The following is a 24,967-nucleotide window of genomic DNA, read 5'->3' on the forward strand; positions in this document are numbered from 1 at the left end:
TAGACGAGGAGATTCTGAAATCTGTGCACATTACTCCTCGAATTAGCATATGAATGTTAGTGTTGCTGTCTTTAAAAAAAAAAAAAAAACATTTATTTATTAATTACTTCCAGGCAGTACATTTCTGATATAATATAGCTTCACACTGAATCAATTACTCCAGATTAAAGCAGCAGGTTAACCCCATTTCAGATACAAAATTTAAGTGGTTATTTTGCTGGATCCTGTAGTGGTAAGAGAGTGTTAGGAGAGCAACATTACTAAAGCAGATAAAATGTATGTGATTATACACTCCTGGAAATGGAAAAAAGAACACATTGACACCGGTGTGTCAGACCCACCATACTTGCTCCGGACACTGCGAGAGGGCTGTACAAGCAATGATCACACGCACGGCACAGCGGACACACCAGGAACCGCGGTGTTGGCCGTCGAATGGCGCTAGCTGCGCAGCATTTGTGCACCGCCGCCATCAGTGTCAGCCAGTTTGCCGTGGCACTCTTTAACACTGGTAGCATGCCGCGACAGCGTGGACGTGAACCGTATGTGCAGTTGACGGACTTTGAGCGAGGGCGTATAGTGGGCATGCTGGACGCCGGGTGGACGTACCGCCGAATTGCTCAACACGTGGGGCGTGAGGTCTCCACAGTACATCGATGTTGTCGCCAATGGTCAGCGGGAGGTGGACGTGCCCGTTGACCTGGGACCGAACCGCAGTGACGCATGGAAGCACGCCAAGACCGTAGGATCCTACGCAGTGCCGTAGGGGACCGCACCGCCACTTCCCAGCAAATTAGGAACACTGTTGCTCCTGGGGTATCGGCGAGGACCATTCGCAACCGTCTCCATGAAGCTGGGCTACGGTCCCGCACACCGTTAGGCCGTCTTCCGCTCACGCCCCAACATCGTGCAGCCCGCCTCCAGTGGTGTCGCGACAGGTGTGAATGGAAGGACGAATGGAGACGTGTCGTCTTCAGCGATGAGTCGCTTCTGCCTTGGTGCCAATGATGGTCGTATGCGTGTTTGGCGCCGTGCAGGTGAGCGCCACAATCAGGACTGCATACGACCGAGGCACACAGGGCCAACACCCGGCATCATGGTGTGGGGAGCAATCTCCTACACTGGCCATACACCTCTGGTGATCGTCGAGGGGACACTGAATAGTGCACGGTACATCCAAACCATCATCGAACCCATCATTCTACCATTCCTAGACCGGCAAGGGAACTTGCTGTTCCAACAGGACAATGCACGTCCGCATGTATCCCGTGCCACCCAACGTGCTCTAGAAGGTGTAAGTCAACTACCCTGGCCAGCAAGATCTCCGGATCTGTCCCCCATTGAGCATGTTTGGGACTGGATGAAGCGTCGTCTCACGCGGTCTGCACGTCCAGCACAAATGGCATGGCAAGCCGTTCCACAGGACTGCGAAAGGTGGATATACACTGTACTAGTGCCGACATTGTGCATGCTCTGTTGCCTGTGTCTATGTGCCTGTGGTTCTGTCTGTGTGATCATGTGATGTATCTGACCCCAGGAATGTGTCAAAGTTTCCCCTTCCTGGGACAATGAATTCACGGTGTTCTTATTTCAATTTCCAGGAGTGTATATATAATCATCTTGTTGTTGACAACACAGACTGTTGTTTTACCCACTTAGTCCTCCGCCCCCCTCCTCCTGTCCCCCCCCCCCCCTCCCGCCACTCATTCACTCACTCACCCCCCCCCCCCCCCCTCTCTCTCTCTCTCTCTCTCTCTCTCTCTCTCTCTCTGTCTCTTTACTGGATGTCTGTCCTCATTTTCCCAATTCCTCACTAAATCACCTCATTTTAATTTTATTTTTTTGTGTGTCATCCAATTTGCACTACTATAATTTTTGTAGGTATACATGAAGAGTTTCTGGTCAAAGCTAGTCAGGTACAACTTATTTAAGCCAGTATAATTTCAAGTTACACAAATAATGTCCGTTGTTACTACTCACAGCATTGATCCCTGAAAGCTGCTGCGAAAGTTGCATTACAACACCTATGATGAGTGGGGACCTCAGTGTTGGTGAACAAATGAGCTCCATCATTGATATTGTTGCTTCTGCTTGTTGAGCACGCTCCTCTGCCCTCATTTCTTCTATATCTTCTTCTACCTGGTTTGATGCTCGCAGTCTACGGAGAGCTGCAAATACGACAATTTTTTTTCATTAAACAGAGTTATGTTATTTTTTGGCCTTTAAAAGACAAGTATTCTTTCTTCTAGTGAAAGAGAAAGATAGAGAAAAACAAAAGTCATCAAGTATATTAAGAGGAGAGAAACATAGGAGGCTGGGAAGAGTAGCAAATTTACATTTGTGTTGTGACAGAAAAGTACTGGAATGAAATTATTTTGTTTTTCAAGGACTGAATGAAATCTTATTATGACTTATGAAAATAATCTAAAAATACATTATTGACACCATACATGAGAGAGAGAGAGAGAGAGAGAGAGAGAGAGAGAGAGAGAGAGAGAGAGAGAGAGAGAGCACGTGCTCCAAATAAACTGTTATTGCTTTATTTCCAGTAAACAACAAATATCATGAAATTGTGATTCTTCCATTTCTCCCAGCGTATTTCTTGCTCGAACAGCCAGCCGGTCCATAGTGGCCAACGGCACAATATTTTTGTGATCAGACATGACGCCATAGTCAGGTGCGCTGACTAACTGAGCTCCTGAGGGTGAGTGGTCATCTTAAATCCCCTCCCCTTGCAGGCATTCTCTCCACGGTCCATGCCTGCGCGTCAGCAGTTGGTGAGATGCTTGTGTTGGCGTCTGTGGAGGTGTCAGTGTAATTGTCTTGTCCGCCATAGTCGCCCATTCGTTTCCTTTGCTGAGCATCTTCTTAATTAGACTCAATGCTGGTTCCCATGCTCTGCCGAGGTTGAACCCGCAATCTCAGTTGATGAGTCCATCCCTGGTATGAATTTCAACAGCCTCTCTAACGACGCTGTCCCAGTATGTAGATGTCTGTGCCAGGACCGTGGTAAGTCAGTAGTTCATTTTGTGATTTTCAGACAAACAGTGTTCTGTGACTGCTGACTTGTTGGGGTACTCAAGTCGAGTGTGCCTCTGATGTTATCGGCAATGATCTTTGATGGTGCTTACTGTCTGTCCAATATAAGTCTTGCCACAATGATATGGTATCTGGTATATGCCCGCATTCCGCAAACCAAGACTGTCTTTGACACTTCCCAATAATGCTCGTATTTTATTTGGTGGGCAAAAGACAGTTCCTAATCTGCGTTTACTGAATTTTCATCCTATTTTCCCCAATAGTGCACCAGTATACGGTGTAAAGGCAGTGACTCTCTCTTTCTCCGTGACTTCTTCTGTCTCCACACGCTGTACTGTAGAGGTGGGGCTGAGAGCGCATCTGATCTGCCATTCTAAGTACCCATTTTTCCAGAATACAGTTTTGAGGCGTTCTAGCTCTTGAGGCAGACTCTTTGCATCCGAGATGGTGTGCGCACTGTGTACCAGTGTTTTTAGCACCCCATTCCTCTGTGCAGGGTGGTGGCAGCTATCCTGCTTGCAAATACAGGTTGGTGTGAGTTTTCTTCCTGTATACCCCATGGCCCAGTGTGCCATCCACTCTTCTTTTGACCATGATGTCCAGGAACGGTAATCTTCCTTCTGCTTCAGTCTCCATAGTGAATTTGATGTTCGGATGTACGGATTTCAGGTGTGTAAAGAAGTCTAGGAGCTTGACCCTTCCATGGGGCCAGATCACGAACGTGTCATCCACATAACATAGAAAACAAGTAGGTTTCCATTTGGATGACGCCAAAGCTTCCTCTCGAAGTACTCCATATAGAAATTCGAAACCACAGGGCGAGAGTGGGCTCCCCATTGTGACTCCTCCTGGTTGTTCATATTATTCTCCATTAAACAGAAAATACGTGGAGGTCAGAACATGCTTGAAAAGGTCGGTCGGTCGTCTCGTCAAATTTCTGTGCAATAAGCTCAACTGACTCTTGAAGAAGCACCCAGGTGAATAATGAAACAAGGTCAAAACTCACCAGGATATCAGAGTCTTTCAGCTTAAAGTTGTCGAGACTTTTATGAAATCCACAGAGTTATGAATGTGATGAGGGCATGTACCCACATAAGAGCTTAGTAATTCTGCCAGGCATTTGGCCATCAAATATGTAGGTTCCATAATGTTGCTGACAACTGGGCATAACAGCACCTCTTCTTTGTGGACTTTAGGGAGTCCATAAAGTCTTGGCGATACAGGTCCTTGAGGTGTCAATTTCTTGGTGACACCCTCTGCTGAATCTGCATCCTTGAGAAGAGATCTAGTCTTGTTCTCCACCTTCTTTGTGGGGTCAGCTTTTATCTTCCTGTTAATTCATCATTTAGCAGGTTCTGCATCTTCTCAATGTAGTCCTTATGGGAAAGAACAACCGTAGCATTGCCTTTGTCAGCCAGTAAGACAACAAAATTAGAATAATATTAATACCATCAGCTGCTGACAGGTGTTGATATATATCAATGGGGGACAGGTGAAAATGTGTGCCCCGACTGAGACTCAAACCTGGGATCTCCTGCTTACATGGCAGATGCTCTATCCATCTGAGCCACCAAGGACACAGAGGATAGTGTGACTGCAGGGACTATCTCGCGCACACCTCCCGCAATACCTACATTCTCAGCGGACTTGGTAAGAATGTCTTCCATGAGTAATGAGTGTGTTGGGGTGGGACACTATGAATGTAGTGTGTGGACATACAAGGTGAGAATGTGAGACTCGCGGGAGGCATGTGTGAGATAGTCCCTGCAGTCTCACTATCCTCTATGTTCTCAGTGGCTCAGATGGATAGAGTGTCTGCCATGTAAGCAGGAGATCAGCAGCTAATGGTATTAATATAATTCTAATTTTGTTCTAAACTGCTGCAGGTCATCAATTGTGTCTGTTCTTTTGGACATGTCTGGAAGAACAGACACCCTATCCATATAGGTAAGACAACAATATCATGGCTCTGTCTCAGGTCTCGAATGGCTGCCCTCTCTCTGCTGGTAATATTCATCTCGATTGGTTTAGTTCTCATCAGAGCACAGCAGCTTTCCCATCAAACTTCTTCAGGTGCTTCAGGCGGTAGTCCCACATCAGCCTGTTCAACTGTACCGACAATGTCCACTACTGGCGTGAACCTAGGTGTGGGAGAAAAATGAAGTGCCTTCTCCAAAACAGAAACTGCATCCCCAGTCAGCTCAATGTCCGTGAGACTGATGACTGTCTTGTGTGGAGCCTCCAGCGACGGTTTGTCAGAGAGACGAGAGAATTTAGATATCTGACATCCCAAGGTCTTCTTACGTGCAGAATCGGCGATCACCCAGGTAACACCATCAATCCAGTCCCAGGTCCCTGAATTAAAATGACTGGTTAGTTGTAGATGTAGTTTAATTAGTTCCTGGGTGTTGTACTCAAGGCTGTGTCTGGTGAAGTGTACTCTCTCATGAACCAAGGCGAGGATAGCACGCTTCATAATTCTCTTAGCTGCTGCAGAATCAATGTGATGTGTGACCTTAGCAAAGTTTGGCACAACCTGATTGGCATGACATCTCTTGAGAAAAGCTAGATAAGTCAGCAACTGGTTCCTTCAGTGGCGCAGCTTGTCGAATTTCTTCATCCTGCGATATGTCTCCTCCCGATAGAGGTATATGATGTGATTCTTCAGTTTCTCCTGGCGTATTTCTTGCTCTAACAGTCCACGAGTGTACTGTCAATCCACAGTGTCCAACAGGCACAATATTTCGGCGATCAGACATGTCGCCATCATCAGGTGTGCACCTGACGATGGCGAGATGTCTGATTGCCGAAATATTGTGCCCATTGGACACTGTGGATCAGCAGTACACCCATGGACTGTTGGAGCATCATGAAATTGGTTTGCATATTAATACTATCTGCCAGACAGAGTTGAATGTGGAACTTTCTAGAAACAAGTGTCATCCTGAGAGATAAATTATATTCTTTCCTCAAATATCCTCACCTGCAAAATAATGTTTCCCTTGCAGGGCAGTTAATCTGTACAACAGTGATAACAATTATAGTTGACTCTGTGAGACAAGCTTCCTAACATGCTTCAGAAGAACAGTTAACAGTTAAGACCAACAGAATACCTTTCCTGGGATGCTCTGATGCTCCAAAAGTATAACAAACAAAATTAGCTCCAAAAGTCTAACAAACAAGACTAAGCATCAAGTGAATCTAATGATACACCAGAGTTTTTTTTTCTCTCTCTTTTGAGTAATGGAAGCATGTTGGGCACAATGAGAAACCAACACTAACATAGCAGCATTCCAGATTTGTCAGAAGCCACTGATCAGTTTTAAATTTATTCACAACATGATATGCTAGATATGTATTGACACAAATTTTAAACAACAAGAAACCATTCTTCATGCTAGGATGGTTCAATGATAAATTTTCTGTGAGAAAATATTGATATCCATTTACAGATATTGGATCTATGTCTGCCCATGCCACATAATATACTGTCACATCGTAACTGCAATCAAGTCCAAAACATATAGTACTGAAAAAATGTTTATTACAATTGCCAGCATACAGAAAGGATAGAAATGAGCTCCTGGACAGAGTGTCCTACTATTTATAGAAACATGCTATATTCCAGAACACACACACACACACACACACACACACACACACACACACACACACACACACACACACACACAAACCCCTTACTTACATAAAGAACTCCAAGAACATTCCAGAAAATACCAAACAACAAATAACTGCTGGTGGATGAGTTTGTACTGGCAACACACAGTACTCCAGCCAGTGAAACTAACCACTACATTACATTACAGCTTGCACTATTGCTCTCTTGGGGAGAAACAGTGACCTAACATTTCAGAAGTTCTCACTGGAGCCAATTACAGCACCCTGGATCTAGATCTTGTCAATAGTCCTCTATGTGGCAGCACTGGCAGATCCTCATGTCCTGTTCCTGTTGTCACATCATTTTCTATAAGCATCAGATGTAGTTCCTATCATCAGCACTTAGCAGTTGTCAAGGTGATCTTCAAGCAAACTTTGTGAGAAAACTCATCATCTATCTGCACCTCAGGACTGTATTAGGGTACATAAGGACGACATGGATGACATTTCAGTACTTTTGTCTTGTCCATGAGGTGTCTGAACCCTCTACTTCACATGTGATGTCTGAAAAGTGATGATGGATATGATATGGGCCACAGTAGTGCTTAGGCAATTTTCCTGATAGTCTCACTTTCTGCATCCCACTTTCTGCACAGGCAGAAAAAAATCCATATTAAGTCCCCTGAGCTTTATTTCACTGGTTAGTGTTTGGCATTCAAGCACTCTCAATCATTCACCTGAGTGTCCAGGGTGCATATGCGAGCCAGCTGTCTTCACAGTCCTGTTGACGAGGCTCCACAGTAATTCTGTTGCAGAGTGACAATATTATGAAAAGCAAAAGTTGCTACTCACCATATAGTAGAGATGCTGAGTCACAGATAGAGAGAGAGAGAGAGAGAGAGAGAGAGAGAGAGAGAGAGAGAGAGAGAGAGAGAGAGAGAGAGACAGACTCAAGAACAAGGCGGCTAAGGAGGGGAAGAAATCCAGTGTGCACTCCGTGTGCATTCCGGGAGGAGTCATTCCTGATGTGGAAAGGGTCCTTCCGGATGCCATGAAGAGCACAGGTTGCAGCCAGCTGCAGGTGGTGGCACATGTCGGCACTAATGACGTGTGTCGCTTTGGATCTGAGGAAATTCTCTCTGGATTCCAGCGGCTATCTGATTTGGTGAAGGCTGCCGGTCTTGCTTACAAGATGAAGGCAGAGCTCACCATCTGCAGCATCGTTGACAGAACCGACTGTGGACCTTTGGTGCAAAGCCGAGTGGAGGGTCTGAATCAGAGGCTCAGACAGTTTTGCGACCGTATTGGCTGCAAATTCCTTGACTTGCGCCATAGGGTGGTGGGGTTTCGGGTTCCGCTGAATAGGTCAGGAGTTCACTACACTCAGCTGGCGGCTACACAGGTAGCAGAGGCTGTGTGGCGTGGACTGGGCGGTTTTTTAGGTTAGAAGGCCTCGGGAAAGTGTGGGATGGGCTGCAATGTCAAAGGGTGCTTGGCAATTACAGGACGTGCTTGGATCAAGGAACAGTCGGAATTATAGTTGTAAATTGTTGTAGTTGCACTGGAAAAGTCCCTGAGCTTCAAGCGCTAATAGAAAGCACAGAAGCTGATATCGTTATAGGTACAGAAAGCTGGCTAAAGCCTGGAATAAGTTCTGCAGAAATTTTTACGAAGTCTCAGACGGTGTTCAGGAAAGATAGATTAGGCAGAATTGGTGGTGGAGTGTTTGTGTCTGTCAGCAGTGGTTTATCTTGTAGTGAAGTCGAAGTAGATACTCCGTGCGAATTGGTGTGGGTGGAGGTTATACTTAACAGCCGAATTAAGTTAATAATTGACTCCTTCTACCGACTCCCAGACTCCGATGATACAGTTGCGGAACAGTTCAGGGAAAGTTTGAGTCTCGTAACAAATAAATACCCCACTCATACGGTTATAGTTGGTGGGGACTTCAACCTACCCTCGGTATGTTGGCAAAAATACTTGTTCAAAACCGGTGGTAGGCAGAAAACGTCTTCCGAGATTGTCCTAAATGCTTTCTCCGAAAATTATTTCGAGCAGTTAGTCCACGAACCCACGCGAATTGTAAATGGTTGCGAAAACACACTTGACCTCTTAGCCACAAACAATCCAGAGTTGATAGAGAGCATCATGACTGATACAGGGATTAGTGATCACAAGGTCATTGTAGCTAGGCTCAATACCATTTCTTCCAAATCCATCAGAAACAAACGCAAAATAATTTTATTTAAAAAAGCGGATAAAGTGCCACTAGAAGCCTTCCTAAAAGACAATTTCCATTCCTTCCGAACTGACTATGCGAATGTAGACGAGATGTGGCTCAAATTCAAAGATATAGTAGCAACAGCAATTGAGATATTCATACCTCATAAATTGGTAAGAGATGGAACGGATCACCCGTGGTACACAAAAAAGGTCCGAACGCTGTTGCAGAGGCAACGGAAAAAGCATGCGAAGTTCAGAAGAACGCGAAATCCCGAAGATGGGCTAAAATTTACAGACGCGCGAAATTTGGCACGTACTTCGATGCGAGATGCCTTTAATAGGTTCCACAACGAAACATTGTCTCGAAATTTGGTATAAAATCTGAAGAAATTCTGGACATATGTAAAGTACACAAGCGGCAAGACGCAGTCAATACCTTCGCTGCGCAGTGCCGATGGTACTGTTATCGACGACTGTGCCGCTAAAGCAGAGTTATTGAACGCAGTTTTCCGAAATTCCTTCACCAGGGAAGACGAATGGAATATTCCAGAATTTGAAACACGAACATCTGCTAGCATGGGTCTCTTAGAAGTAGATACCTTAGGGGTTGCGAAGCAACTCAAATCGCTTGATACGGGCAAGTCTTCAGGTCCAGATTGTATACCGATTAGGTTCCTTTCAGATTACGCTGATACTATAGCTCCCTACTTAGCACTCATATACAACCGCTCGCTCACCGATAGATCTGTACCTACAGATTGGAAAATTGCGCAGGTCGCACCAGTGTTCAAGAAGGGTAGTAGGAGTAATCCATTTAACTACAGACCTATATCATTGACGTCTGTTTGCAGTAGGGTTTTGGAGCATATACTATATTCAAACATTATGAATCACCTCGAAGGGAACGATCTATTGACACATAATCAGCATGGCTTCAGAAAACATCGCTCTTGTGCAACGCAGCTAGCTCTTTATTCGCACGAAGTAATGGCCGCTATCGACAGGGGATCTCAAGTTGATTCCGTATTTCTAGATTTCTGGAAAGCTTTTGACACCGTTCCTCACAAGCGACTTCTAATCAAGCTGCGGAGCTATGGGGTATCGTCTCAGTTGTGCGACTGGATTCATGATTTCCTGTCAGGAAGGTCGCAGTTCGTAGTAATAGACGGCAAATCATCGAGTAAAACTGAAGTGATATCAGGTGTTCCCCAGGGAAGCGTCCTGGGACCTCTACTGTTCCTGATCTATATAAATGACCTGGGTGACAATCTGAGCAGTTCTCTTGGTTGTTCGCAGATGATGCTGTAATTTACCGTCTAGTAAGGTCGTCCGAAAACCAGCATCAGTTGCAAAGCGATTTAGAAAAGATTGCTGTATGGTGTGTCAGGTGGCAGTTGACGCTAAATAACGAAAAGTGTGAGATGATCCACATGAGTTCCAAAAGAAATCCGTTGGAATTTGATTACTCGATAAATAGTACAATTCTCAAGGCTGTCAATTCAACTAAGTACCTGGGTGTTAAAATTACGAACAACTTCAGTTGGAAGGACCACATAGATAATATTGTCGGGAAGGCGAGCCAAAGGTTGCGTTTCATTGGCAGGACACTTAGAAGATGCAACAAGTCCACTAAAGAGACAGCTTACACTACACTCGTTTGTCCTCTGTTAGAATATTGCTGCGCGGTGTGGGATCCTTACCAGGTGGGATTGACGGAGGACATCGAAAGGGTGCAAAAAAGGGCAGCTCGTTTTGTATTATCACATTATAGGGGAGAGAGTGTGGCAGATACGATACACGAATTGGGATGGAAGTCATTACAGCATAGACGTTTTTCGTCGCGGCGAGACCTTTTTACGAAATTTCAGTCACCAACTTTCTCTTCCGAATGCGAAAATATTTTGTTGGGCCCAACCTACATAGGTAGAAATGATCATCAAAATAAAATAAGAGAAATCAGAGCTCGAACATAAAGGTTTAGGTGTTCGTTTTTCCTGCTCGCTGTTTGGGAGTGGAATAGTAGAGAGATAGTAATATTGTGGTTCGATGAACCCTCTGCCAAGCACTTAAATGTGAATTGCAGAGTAGTAATGTAGATGTAGATGTAGATGTAGATGTAGAACAAACAGCAACCAGAAAGACGTCACTGGCACAGAGTTCTGTACTTCTGTCCTGGATGTAAATTTCTGAACTGTAAAGCACTCACATGAAGTGTTATTCTCATTACACAATTTACTGCTAGATTTTCTTCTTGTGTACTTCCACCTAGTGCCTGTTCCTTGGGCTAATAAGCAGTAACATGTGCCAAATTATCTTCTAAGTTAGTATCATAGTTTTGAATGGACAGTATTCAAGAGAATCTTCTGCCAGTGCTCTTAATCTCATTTTTTGGGATGTTTCACATGTGGACTGGAATATAATTGCAGTAAGATTGAGTTAAATGGAAGGTTAGGTTATTTCAATTTTGAGTAGACATATTTGGGTGCACATAATGCCTAAACACACATCTCCCGATAGAGAGTGGAGGGTGTTAGGGTCCCATTAATGCATTGCGAGAACAAATTGTGACTCTTATGTTATGAATCGGAATTAGAGGAATGATTATGAGCAAGACAGGAGTTGCCATCTCTTTACAAAGTTGACTTAAGCGCTTCAGGTGAGGCTACTATTCACATGCATGTAATACCCTGAATACATGCTGAAGCCAAATATGGTTAAAAACCTGGAGGAGATACTTTCATGAGGCATTGAAGCAATTGGATATGAATGTACTTGGAGCCAGGGGCAAATCATGGGAAGAGAAGGGGGCCATGCTAAGTTCCCTTTCAATGATAGGTTCATTGTAGGATTCTGCCTGATAATGGGTGAAACACAACAGGGAAGCTACAGCCCACTGTTGTGAGATGAGAAAGACAGCCAAATAGGAGGCTGATGCCGATCAATGTCATTGAAAAATGGGTTGCAAGATGGTTGGTTGATTGATTTAAAGGAGTGGGGGGGGACTGAACTGCTAGGTCATTCTGATTAAAATAATTCCACAAGGTTGGGAGTAAACTAAGCAAGACATACAAAACGCAGCTGGAAGAAAGGAGAAAACCACAAGAATGACAAAAGAACAACAAACACTAAAATGGACAAAATTGGACAAGAAACCACAGAGAGACACAAACACATAGATCAAAACAAGAGCGCAGAATACCATCGCTGGCTGGCCATGGGAATAAACAGGAGAAGCGAGCCACTCTGCATCACATTAAAACCTCCATCCTAAAACCACTAGGATGGATGACACAGAGGGACAAAGGACATGCGCTAAAACCCACTCTCACAAATAAAACTTAAAACTAAAGCTGCTGTTGAGGCATTGTTGCCCAACAACAAAGGTAGTGTGCTGGTAAAATTGAAAGTCCACCGCAGAAAGGCTAAAATTGGGCACTCCAGCAAAAGGTGGATGACAGTCATTTGTGAGCCACAGCGACACCAAGGGGGGGTCCACGTGACAGTGGAGGTAACCACACGTTACCTACGTATGGCCAATGCGGAGCCAGCAGAGGACAACTGATTCCCTATGAGAGGCCCACATGGAAGACTTCCACATATTTGTAGTCTCCTTAATGACATTCAGCTTGTAGTGTGTACTGTTATGCCATTCTGTCTCCCAAAGCCGAAAAACCCTGCAGCGTAAGACACAACGCAGATCAGTTTCAGAGATGCCCATCTCCAGAAGCAGTTTCTGCATATCCCGTTTGACCAGCCTGCCGGCAAGTTCATTGCCTGGGATTCCAATGTGTCCTGGGGTCCACACAAACACCACTGGACAATGAGACCATTTCAGGGCATAGATTGACGCCTGAATGAATGCTACCACAGGATGGCAAGGGTAGCACTGTTCAACAGCATGTTGGCTGCACAAGGAGTCACTACACAGGAGAAATGACTCACCAGGGAATGAGTAGATGTGTTCAAGAGCACAAGATATGGCTGACAGCTCTGCAGTGAAAACACAGAAGCCATCTGGCAAGGGGTGCTCCATGAACATAAACACCCATTTCAAAGTAAACTAAAAATTAGTTAAAAAAGAAATAGTTAAATTGTGATTATTCTTGCAATGTACCCAAAGTTTTGCTGTAATATATTAAGTGGTAAACGAATATGGGACCTCTTAACAAATTAGAAAAATTTAATCATGTCGAAGTTCTCTACTCAGAAACTACAGACAATTAATTTTAACATCTCTTTCCTATCTTCTAAGTCCTCAAATGTGTCACCCTCCCATGGCACTTGGGCCTCATGGTAAGGGGAAGGACTGTACAGGGCATCTGACAGTCAGAGTACTTTAAGATTTTTATAGAAAATTTTATTGTAAATTTTTTGTATGCCTTTATCCTAGCTGCCAGCATGAATTCCAACAGTGTCTATGTGCCTAGTCAAACCATGGTATCAGCATCACACCACAATTTCCAGTCCTTTGTTGACAAATCCAGCCACACGTATCTAATAGGAGGCATAAGAAAGGAGTCACTCATGGGCCCTGGCATGTCTGGGAGTGCAGAGCATAGTCTCATCACTCTCTTGTGATCTAGCTTTGTGACAGAGCAGATGGCTTTTGCTGTCTGTCCCTGTCTCTGGTGCTCCAGCTACCAGGTCATTTAAGACATGAATTGCCTTCTCTCCCTCTTCCTACTCCTATTCCCTTTCCTAACAACCACCTCCTGTATCATGAGTACTTAAAATACAGGGTGTACATGAAGTCCGCGGACACTTCCAATTATTTATTGCACAAGAACCAAACATTGTACAGATATTATACATATTTCATTTTGACTAGAAACCCTGTAAGTTTTTTTTTCTCTCTCCATGTATACCACAACAGCATAATTTCCTAATTTGCTGATAGTCAGTGCTAGTCGCAAACAGGCCAAGTTCAGGTGTGGAGAAAGTTTTCTGTGTGTGTTGTAGATCAACAAAAACAAGTGTGCTACAACTGTTCAATGGGTGTTTAGAACCAAGTACAGTAAGAAGCCACCAACAAGGCAGGCCATTTAGCACTGGTACAACAAATTCATTACGACAGGTTGCTTGTGCCCAGCAAAGAGAAGTGGATGTTCCAGTGTGAGTGAAGTGAATGTGGAGGGCATACTAGAGACATTCATAAGGAGTCCAAGGAATTGGTGTCTCACGCATCCTGTGAACTCGAAATGGCTCCAATGACATTCATGAAGTGGTCTCCCTGTCACCAGATATCACTCCATGTGACTTTTTTCTGTGGGGACACTTTGAAGATCTGGCGTAAGAACCACCTCTACCACATGATGTAGCAGAGCTCTGGGAGAGAATACAGCAAGTGATTGTCACAGTCAACGATACCATGCTGCGACAGGTATGGCAAGAATTCGATTACTGTACTGATGTCTGCCAGGCCACTCATGGTTCACCTATTGAACATTTGTAAAAAAAGTTTTCAGAGTTTCTTTTCAAAATGCAATATGTATGACATCTGTACAATGCTAAGTTCTTGTGGAATAAATAATTGAGTGTGTTCCTGGACTTTATATACATACTGTATATCCAAAGTTCAGATCATTCAAATCTTATTTCAAAACACTCTTCTGACATCAACTGTCAACCATTCCGACCACACTTCCACTTCTGCAACTGTACAGTTCAATAGTAGTTTCTCAACCATGATGTCTGCAGTGGTAGTGGAGCCCGAGTCTTTGGAGATGGTACTGGGCTGCCCACCCTGGACTGATTCAACTGCTCCTCGCATTACTTTTTAGGAGCGAGTTGCAGTTGCTTGTGGCCAACAGTGATCCAAAGTTCTCCTTAACCACTTGTAATTCTTATATCATCACTGGAATGTAGATTTCTTTTGTGAACCTGAGTAGCTTTTTGAAATTGACAAGAGCTTCACAATTAAACTAAGCATCTTTACTGTTGATGAACTAGAATAATTGACAATGGCTACATGACAACATCTTCAACATTGACTGTAATCATCTGCAGATGCCTAGAGTGAATAGGGCTGCTGTGATGGTTGACAATGTGCAGGGTATTAATCATCAAAAACCTCATTATCTTTCTATGTAGTAGCATACAATGAGTCCAGGACACTCTTGGAAAAATACCAGCAAGTTGTCTGCTTTCCTCCATATCTCAGTAGTTCCATGAGGCATTATACTTGGCGGATGGTTGGCTGTACCTGTGTCGTTTGAGTGTTAGGTTGTTATTTGGTGAGTGTGACTTAAGTCCAAGTTGACCAAGTCCATTCTTCCTGGCACATTTGGCTGTTTGTGGTGATTGGTACTAAAGATCGATACACTTCAACATTCTTTGTATCTCCTGGCTGCCGTCTCTTGCTTTCTTGGTCCAATAGTTGTAGCTGCCATAAATTGCTGCATTTCTTCTCTTACTACCAAGTGTACTGTGTCAAAATGCCACCAACAGTTAAGTGTAGTAACACTTTGGTCTCATCAAAAGGCAAAAAATAGAGTTATTCTTGTAGAGAATGTAAAAAGCGAGTGATAAAGGAATTGTGTGTGGCCTGTGCAACTAATGGTAAAGTGAAAAGTGCTTTAAAGTAAACCTAAAATTCCTCAGTTACTGTATTCCACGAACATGCCATGTTCGTTTATGAGTCAATCTGACTGATCTTGTAAATGCATTGGATTCTAAAACTAAATCATAAAATTACTAAGAAATGGCAGTGAGGCATTAAAAACCAAAATATTGACTATAAAGAGAGGAAATGATAGATTAATATGAGAAGCAAACATATTAATGTAAGGGAAATACAATGACATTCAAGAAATGAAATTATAAATTTGCTACAAGAGGACTTTGAGAAATTAGAAACTGAATTATTGATTACAGGAAAGAAAAGTATAGGTTAATAAAAAAAAAAGAAGTCTTGAGTGTTTGAAATCCATCAAACAGAAATAATGTGTGTGTGTGTGTGAGAGAGAGAGAGAGAGAGAGAGAGAGAGAGAGAGAGAGAGAGAGAGAGAGAGAGAAAGAGAGAGAGAGAGAGAGAGAGATTTTCAAATTATCCTGAATTCGAAACAAAGTGTACCTGAAGGTGGAACAAAAGGACAAATAACAGAGGTGTTTTAATTCATGGTGAGACAAATTCTATCCAGATCTGCAGTGAGGAAGAAATAATCAATGAAACCATACACTTGGTTCACTCCGCTGAAACTATTTCTACAAATTCAAAAACTATTATTAGTGAAAACTCACACAGGAGATTGGTAAGTCATATACAAATGCAAGTAAAATTGAAAGCTGATTGAGAGAACGATGTGACAAGCTGGGTGCAATTTTCATTGACTCAAATACATTTTTAGGTTTTAAGTGTCTGGCTAAGGATGGGCTACACTTTAATAGATTATGTTCAATGACTTTCAGAAAAAATGCTTGTAGACATCTGCAGAACCATAAAAAGCAAGAGAAACTGAAAATTTCTGAAGCAGGTGATAAACCAAAAGGACAAGTCAAAAATAAAAACTGTAAATATAATGAAACAGCAATGCTCTTCAAATCATAAACAAATGTAAAAACTCTGTCCTGATGCATCTGAATATAAGTGGTCTAACAGCAGAATATCCAAATCTTAGTTACTCTAAAATTGATTAACTCACAGTTATATTTTCATAACCTGTAAAAATAAAGATAATCTGCATAAATGAACACTGGCTCACAAAAAAATACAAAAATGCACAGAGGTTTTAAATAAAAGTTAAAATTTTAAACTTGGCAGCAATTTTTGTAGAACAAACAAATCTCATCACCGCTCCTGTATCCTACTTGATACCTCAATGATCTACGAAGTGAAAGGAAATTTCGTTTGTCTGAATGAAGGATGTATTTTTTAAAATAGTTGTGTAGAGCTATTTGATTTAAATATTGTGCTCAAATCAATTTACAGAATTCCTGGAAGTTCTGTCACTAAATTTTTCTTGGATAAATTTTGCTCTATTTTAGAAAAACATAAGAAAGGATGTAGAGAAAAAAGTGTGAGCATAACAAACTTCAACTTAAATACTTTACCTGGAAACACTGTTAAATATTGTGATTTAATCCAGAGATTTGGATTTAAGTTAAAATTTACTGTGTGCAGTAGAGAAACATCCACGCAGCAACCTGCATGGATAATATTCTAAGTAATTATCACTTTGATGATGGAAGGAATTCTGACTAGCCCTAGGGATATCTGATCACTCATCTTTGTTTATAAAGCTCAAAAGAAAAAAAGAAAAAGTTAAGTGTTATAAACAAGCCATTAGAACACTGTGCTTGAAGCTACAGAAACTTTCACAAATTTTTAGATTTTTTTCAGGTGTGTTCACTGAAGCACTTCCCCTAACATATAACCAAAAGAGAATAAAGAGCAAATGGAATTTGATTACACCAGGAATAAGAATTTCTAGTGCCGGGAAAAGACAGCTGTATAATGAGCTTAAATTAAATAGAAACCCCAATTTTGTAATTAATGTTAGGATTATACGACTACATACAAGAAAGCTGCATTGGCAGCAAAGACACTGGCAAACAATATCTTGATAAAGAAACAAAAAATAATAATAAAATACAACAAAGCAAAAGAAGTCTAGTCTGTTGTAAAATTAGAGTTGGCAGCAAATGTTAAACAGTACAGAAATTTCACAAATCAAGATTAAGAAAACAGTTATTGTAAACCCTGTTCAAATGTCAAATCGCTTCAATGAGTTCTTTGTAAAGGTGACAAAATCTGATGCAGATATGACAGCCTACCAGAAAAAGATGAATATTACACACAAAGATAACAAACAAAATATTTACTTTAAAAAATTCAATAGAATCACTTGAAGATGTGGAAGACATTATGCAAGGTGTATCACAAAGAATCATCTGATTTGGCATGTCTATATTTTTGAAACTATAAACACATACAAAGAATTTTTTTTTTAATCTTTTCATAGGTGTTCAACATGCCTCCCCTTCAGGTGCGTGGCATACGTCTATGCAGTATTCAAATTGTTCCCACACTGCAGTGTCCATCTCTTGAGTTACAACTTCCACAACTGCCGTTATGCAATGTCTCAGTTCATTCATTATTATTGTTGTTGTTGTTCTTGGTACCAGAGGCACATTAACAGAGTCTCTTGTAAAATCCCACAAGATAATCATGTACAGTCAGGTCTGGTGACCTTTGAGCCCAGTAATGTAAGGCTGAATCATTGGGTTCAATGCAACTGATCCATCATTTAGATTCAAAAATTCCTGCACTTCCATATGCCAGTGTGGCGGTGCCCCATCCTGTTGGTAGATAAAGTCATCCTAATCAGTCTCCAACTGTGGAGAAATAAAGTTCTCAAGCATATCGAAATATGTGCTTCATGCAACATTGTTCTCAGCAAAGAAAAATGGGCTATCCGCCTTTTCCCATGAAACTGCACAAAACAAATTAAATTTTTGATAATCCCTCTCATATTGAACAATACTAAGTGTTCAAGAAAACTGTCATCCACCATCTTGCCAAGAATGAAATTACAGAACTCTGCATGTTGTTGTTGGTCACCTTCACAAAGAGCTTGCAGTAGCTGAATTTTGTATAGCTTCATGTGTAAAGATCAACGCAATACACACCACATGGACATGTGGGCCATGTCGAGCTGCAAGGTGAACAGATTTCTGCGGACTCCTTGTGAATCTATGGCAGATGCATTCGACATCTGTGTCAGACACTTGAGGACAGCCCAGTGATTTGTCTTTACACAAACAACCTGCTTCTCAGAATTGTTCATGCCATCATCTAAAACCCTGTGCTGTAGGATGATCCACACCATACCAATCAAGAATGTCATGCTGAACAGTTATTACTGATCTGCACTGTGCAAAACTTAGAACACAAAATGTTTTCTGTTATCTTGACACCATTTTTACTAGAACTGAAGTGGGCGCACACTGCTGTTACCTAGAGAAAACAATGTAAAACTTGTGAGTCTGCTGTTTCCACAATATTTTGTTTACGCACATCTCAAATAACATAATAGTAATTTTTTTTTAATTGGGTGATTCTTTTTCATACACCCTGTGCAATGAATAAAAAAAAATCACCTGGAAGAGTGGAATGCCTTACAATCAAAGCTGTATGCTGTTTTATTTCACACCCATTGGCTAGTATTATAAACCAGTCCTTTGAACAAGGGTGTTTTCCTAAACTACACTGAGAAAGTTGCTATTCAAGCAGGACTCACAAGAAGGTATAGGAAATTATTGTCCTACATCTCTCCTCCTCCTCTTTTCTAAAACAATTGAAAAACTTGTGGCAAAACAGTTTGAAAATTTTCTTAGAGGAAATGACAGTATTTCTAAAAATCAGTTTACTTTTATAAATAAACTGAAAGCAGTCTTGATAGCATAAATTTTTAATGTGATGATCAGTTTCGATCTTATTATAAGATCATCTTCAGACCATAATTGTCTGCTGGAAGCGGTGGTTCATGGCACCCTACAACATCCTAATAGCCCAACGTTCATGTTCTCCAAGAAAAGCAAGCACTGTATTATCAGGTTGAGTGTCTTAAAACCTCAGCATATATGGAATCAACCTCCCCAACTATGTGTGAAATAGAAAGTTCCAGTAATACTTCTGCAGAACTTTGTTTAATGGAACAAAGCTTTCCATAAAAACTAAACATAAGGCAGCTGTAGCTGAAGCCATCACTTTAACTTATTATGCTTAAAAAATAAATAAAAAAATGGGGTGTGATGGGGAGGGGGGGGGGGGGTGCTTGCTTGTCAATTTCTTACCTTGCCAATACTCAGGAGAAGCTTCTTTCAAAAGTAACCAAGTCTCAGAGAGTCACACTCCTCAAGTGGTTGGCCACCAATACAAAGAAAGGTCTCTCACATAAGAAAATATACCTGGCTTGCTTTTTAATATCAAATAGAATGAACATTGAGTACATTGTCTACAAAAGATGGCTCTAAATACTGTGTACAGCACAATTTTTTAAATAGTTTTTAATTACATTACTCACTTACAGACACCTCAAAAACCATGAGCATGACGTATGATTACCTCCTTGTTGCATTTCTTGGTTAAGTACCATGCAAATTATTTTTCAAATTATCTAAATAATAGGTTACGATCTGGTTATTCTTATAAAGACATACTATGCAAATCCAAGTTATGTTTATTCCTCACAGCTGCCTCCACTATAAGATGAGGAATTACTTTGATTTCTTGCTTTATTTGTATTCCACCCAGGGGTTTTACTGTCAAGTAAAGTTTGATGAAAATAATTCTCTTAACAGAATGTTAGAGGATTTAAGCTGACCTGGTAACTGCCACTATGCTTGCTTCACTTCCTGTATTATTTTGCTTTCCTTGCTTGGAAAAAGCTTTCTAAATTGTTAAGCCAATATTTCCTGAAGTTCTCCTTAGCAAAGGACAAATCTGTCTTATCAATTTCATTGTCAGAAGGTACTGTAGTTAACTTAAACTGGCACAAGCTATAGTTTCATGCTGCTTTTATAATACTTAGTAAGTATCTTGGGTGACCAGCCTTGTCAGAGTCTTTGAACTTTAGAGACTTAATGCAGGTGGAAATCTGAGAAGATTTTATTCAGTCACACTGCCAATAGAATGTGCATTCTATTTTTATAATTTTTGTGAGAGCTTTCCTTGGGTTCCTTATCAATCACAAATCAGCTTTGTTACTCTTGTAGGAAGAACTCTAGTACCTTGTTTTCGTGAACATATTTCTAATGAGACACTAGTTCTTTGACTCAACAGCATTATTTTATGAAAGATAAAATTTTCTTCAAGCATTAAGTTTGAGTGCGAGTGTGTGAGTGTGAGTGTGTGAGTGAGTGTGTGAGTGTGTGCACGCGCATGTTTTTAAGTGTCTTGTATTCAGACTTATCTCAATTTTCTTCAATGAACACATGTTTGCAATTTTTTCAATAAGTTACTATGTGGCAGTTTCATCTTTCTGAAAAACACTTTTGAGAGTCACAACATTCTGTTCCACCTTTCTTCATATTTTCTTTATTTCTTCCTGTTAATTATCATTATATTATACACATTTGATTAGTTTTTTTTTCTAGTCCTAGTCAGACATTTTCCTTACCACTGGTAAACTTCCTATCCAAAAATGTTGACATGGCAGCATATTTCTATTATGGTGGTCAAAAGAAAGGAGATTCACCATATGATACAGGGAAACAGACTATTTATATAACCAGACAATGAAATTTTTGCTTTGAGTAATATGTTTCATAAAGAAAAACATATACCTTTTCTTGCCTCTTCTTCCCACTGTTTTGTTATGAGCAAGTATCTAGGCGATTCTGGACAGACTGGTAGTAAAATTAACTGTAGGACAGCAGGGCAGACTGCAAGACCTGTTAAAAAAAAAAAAAAAAAAAAATCACTGAGCGTTTAATTATTTGTCTGTTCATATAGAACACACACACACACACACACACACACACACACACACACACACACACACACACACACACACAAAGAAAGAAAGAAAGAAAGAAAGAAAGCACATACATGCAAATGTGAGATGGGGGGAGGGGGGGGGGGGGGGAAGAGAGCAGAACCAAGAGCAGGGAGATGAGGTAGGTGTTAATTAGAATGGCAAGCAGAGAGGAGATCAGGCGATGAAGAATCACACAATAAATAATGATAAAGTATTTATTCTGCAAAATATAGCCCAACAAGGATACTTAGTCTAAGAACCTACATAGCTCAGTTGCCAGAATTTCATTTTTTTCCTTCTCTACAAGGTTAATTGTTGTTAATTGCACTATTAATCTTTGCAACAACAAAAAAAGAAAGCTACTTGTGACTTACACTCCCTTGTCCAAATATTCACTGCAGAGTATGTTCTTTCAGTTACAAAACCTAAGACTTTTTTGATGCACTTAACTATTTTGGTTGTCTGCTGGCTGTCTTCATTTCAGCATAACTATTGCATCTCACATTATCAACGATCTATATAATGTCAAGCCTGCCCCTGCACCCCTTTCCTTTCTCCACCCATAGTTTTCAGCAATGACACATCGTAAAATGAAATCATACTTACTATATTTCCTTTCCACTGTTTTCTTAATCATTGACTCACTGCAGGACATTGATCAATATACGGTATTGCAGTACATGTGTTATTCTGATTATGATTAAAGCTCCTTTGGTACAACCATTATGAAACATATCAAACGAATTTGCAATTGTGAATAAGGACTACCCTCAGCTGTGGAATGGAATGACAATGATGAAGATTTGTGCCAGATCAAGACTCGAACCCGGATTTCCTGCTTATCACAGGCAATCCCATTATCATTTGGCTACCCGTGCATGACTAACAGTGAGATCCAAACTTCCATATCCATGAATGTCCAAAGGAACTTCGCATCATAATCAGAACAACACAGGCACTGCAAAATCAAATTCATTTGCCGATCCCGGGTAAGCGACTTTCAAGTACAACGTCTGACCTGTATGAGAATATACATAATGGATGTACGAGTTCAGGTTGTAGATGCATGGCTGATGACATATGGAAGTTTGAGTCTGACCATGAGACATGCACGGATAGCAAAATGGTAAGGCGAATGCTCGTGATAAGTGGGAAACTCAGGTTCGAGTACCAATCTGCCCCATTCTACAACTAATAGTAGTCCTTATTCGCAACTGTGAATTAAATTGATCAGTATGTCTGCCAATCTTCAATAGTCCCCTGCAATACCACATTTTCATGGCTTATGATCATTTCAGCTGCACCTTACTCCATTATTCATACTTCTCACCTACACAAAGCTGTGAACAAACATTACAAATCATTAACTTTTTTACTTGAATGTTAGTGTTTGTTTCTTCTCATAAAAGATTCTTTTGTCTTTTGTAAGCCTTACCACAACGTGTTTCTTGTATCTTTAACATTATTCTCTAGTTTTTAGATATCAAAATTCATCCACTTCTTCAAGCATCTTGTGTCCAAGTTCTACATCTATCATCCCGAATTTCCACACCATTACCTCAGTTTTCTTTTTCTTTATCACATATTACAACTGTCAGCTAGAGACATTTCCATGTCATTCAGCAAATGACAATTCTAATTCACTTTCAGCAAGCACTAATATGTCATAAAGGAACCATATGGTGTTTGTTTTCTGTCCTTGACAAATTACTGCATGTTGAGATAGTCTGTTACTCCATTCATTGGGGAATATACAAATTAAACATCATTGACGACAATGTAACAATGAATACAATCAATTTTTGATAAAATAATTTAACTGGATAGATAAAAAATTCTTCTCACCAAGTGGCGGCAGAACACACACATAAAAGAGGGTTGTAATTAGGCAAGCTTTTGGAGCCAGTGACTCCTCCTCCAGGCAGAAGGGTTGAAGGGGAAGAAAGAGGGGTAAAGGAAAAGGACTGGAGACATTTAGGGAAAGAGGTAGATTTCGGGAAAGTCACCCAGAACCGCAGGTCAGGGGAGATTTACCGGATGGGATGAGAAGGAAAGACTGATTGCTGAGGACTGCATCAGATGAGATTTGAAAACCTGAGAGCTTAAAGGTGGAAGACAGGGTACTATGCAACAGAGACTACTGCTTAAACGTAACACATGAGTTAATAAGAGTGAAAAGCTAATTGCATTGTATGTAACACAATGAAACATTCAGAAAACTAAAACAGAGTGAAGAAAAGAGTAGGTACTGTGAAGAAAGGCTGAGACAGAAGAAATCAATTTAAATTGAGGCCAAGTGGATGGCAGGAACCAAGCACATGTTGTAGTGCTAATTCCCACCTGTAGCGTTCTGAGAAACTGATGTCTGTGGGAAAAATCCAGGTGGTGCATGTGGTGAAATGGGCATTTGTCTGCAACAGGATATTGCATGTTGCTAGTATACACCCTCTGCCTACGCCCATTCATCCTAATTGACAATTTGGTGGTAGTCATGCTGACATGAAGGACCGTACAGTGTTTATGTAACAGCCAGTATAGGATGTGTTGTTTTACAAGTGGCTCTCTTTGATAGTATGTATTTCACCAGTTACAGAGCTGCTATAGGCAGTTGTAGGAAGGCACATAGGGCAAGTCTTGCAGCAGGGACGGTCACAGGGATCAGTATCAATCCTGGTACTGCTGATCCCTCAAAAAAATAACTTCTGAGCACATCACAAGCAAATCAGTATTCTCATGGTCTGGAATGTATTAATTAGCTACTTCAACAGAGCCGTGACTTCCTGTCTAAAATCTTGTCCACCACACCTAAAAAGCTTTACGTCACCCTCCCAATCTCTGCAATATTCTTGTCAGACCTTATGCTCCTCCTGCATCCATCTCCCTATCCTATGGCTCCTACCCCTGTGGCCATCCCCACTGCAGGACTTGTCCTATGCACCCTCCTACCTCCATCTACAGCAACTCCGTAACTGGCAGAACATATACCATCAAAGAGACAGCCATCTGTGAGAAGACATGCCATATACCAGCTGTTATGTAAACACTGTTTGGCCTTTTACATCAGCATGACTACCACTAAATTATAAATTAGGATAAATGGGCATACACAGAGGGTGTGTAGTGGCATCACACAATACCCTGTTGCAGAGTGTGCTCTACAATGAGACAATTGTGACTTCAGTGCCTGTTTCTTCACACACACCATCTGGATCCTACCCCCAGACACCAGTTTCTCAAAACTCCGCAGGTGAGAACTAGAACCACAACATGTCCTTGGTTCTCACCACCCACTTGGCCTTAATTTATGTTAATTTCTTCCATCTCAGCATTTCTTCACAGTACCTACTCTTTTCTTCACTTCATTTTAGTTTTCTAGATCTTTCATTGTGTTACCCGTCTATTTTTGTGGCCCATCTCCCACCTCTGTTATGTACAATGCAGTTAGCTTTTCACTTTTATTGACTCATGCATGATGTTTGATCAGTAATCTGTGTCTTGCATATTACCTGGTCTTCCACCTTTAAGCTCTCTGGTTTTCAAATCTTGTCCAATGCAGTCCCCAACAATGACTTTTCTTCTCATCCCATGTGGTAAGTCTCCCCTAACCC

General features: G+C 41.3%; 1 protein-coding gene across 17 annotated transcripts in view; it reads right to left on the reverse strand.

Annotated features, from left to right (window-relative positions):
- LOC126268161 (glucose transporter type 1) overlaps positions 1 to 24,967 on the reverse strand; it is a 1,240,707-nt gene that overhangs the window by 187,445 nt on the left and 1,028,295 nt on the right. For all 17 annotated transcript variants that reach the window (XR_007549106.1, XM_049973736.1, XM_049973724.1 and 14 more), the window contains 2 exons: positions 21,166 to 21,273; positions 1,981 to 2,168 (listed from right to left, as the gene is read on the reverse strand). Coding sequence is in view for 16 of the 17 variants with exons in the window: in XM_049973736.1 (XP_049829693.1) it covers positions 1,981 to 2,168; positions 21,166 to 21,273 (296 nt within the window). In the remaining variant the exon portion in view is untranslated. The remainder of the gene's footprint in view (positions 1 to 1,980; positions 2,169 to 21,165; positions 21,274 to 24,967) is intronic.

This window comes from Schistocerca gregaria, chromosome 4 (genome assembly GCF_023897955.1).
Source record: "Schistocerca gregaria isolate iqSchGreg1 chromosome 4, iqSchGreg1.2, whole genome shotgun sequence".
Classification (NCBI taxonomy): Eukaryota; Metazoa; Arthropoda; class Insecta; order Orthoptera; family Acrididae; genus Schistocerca; species Schistocerca gregaria.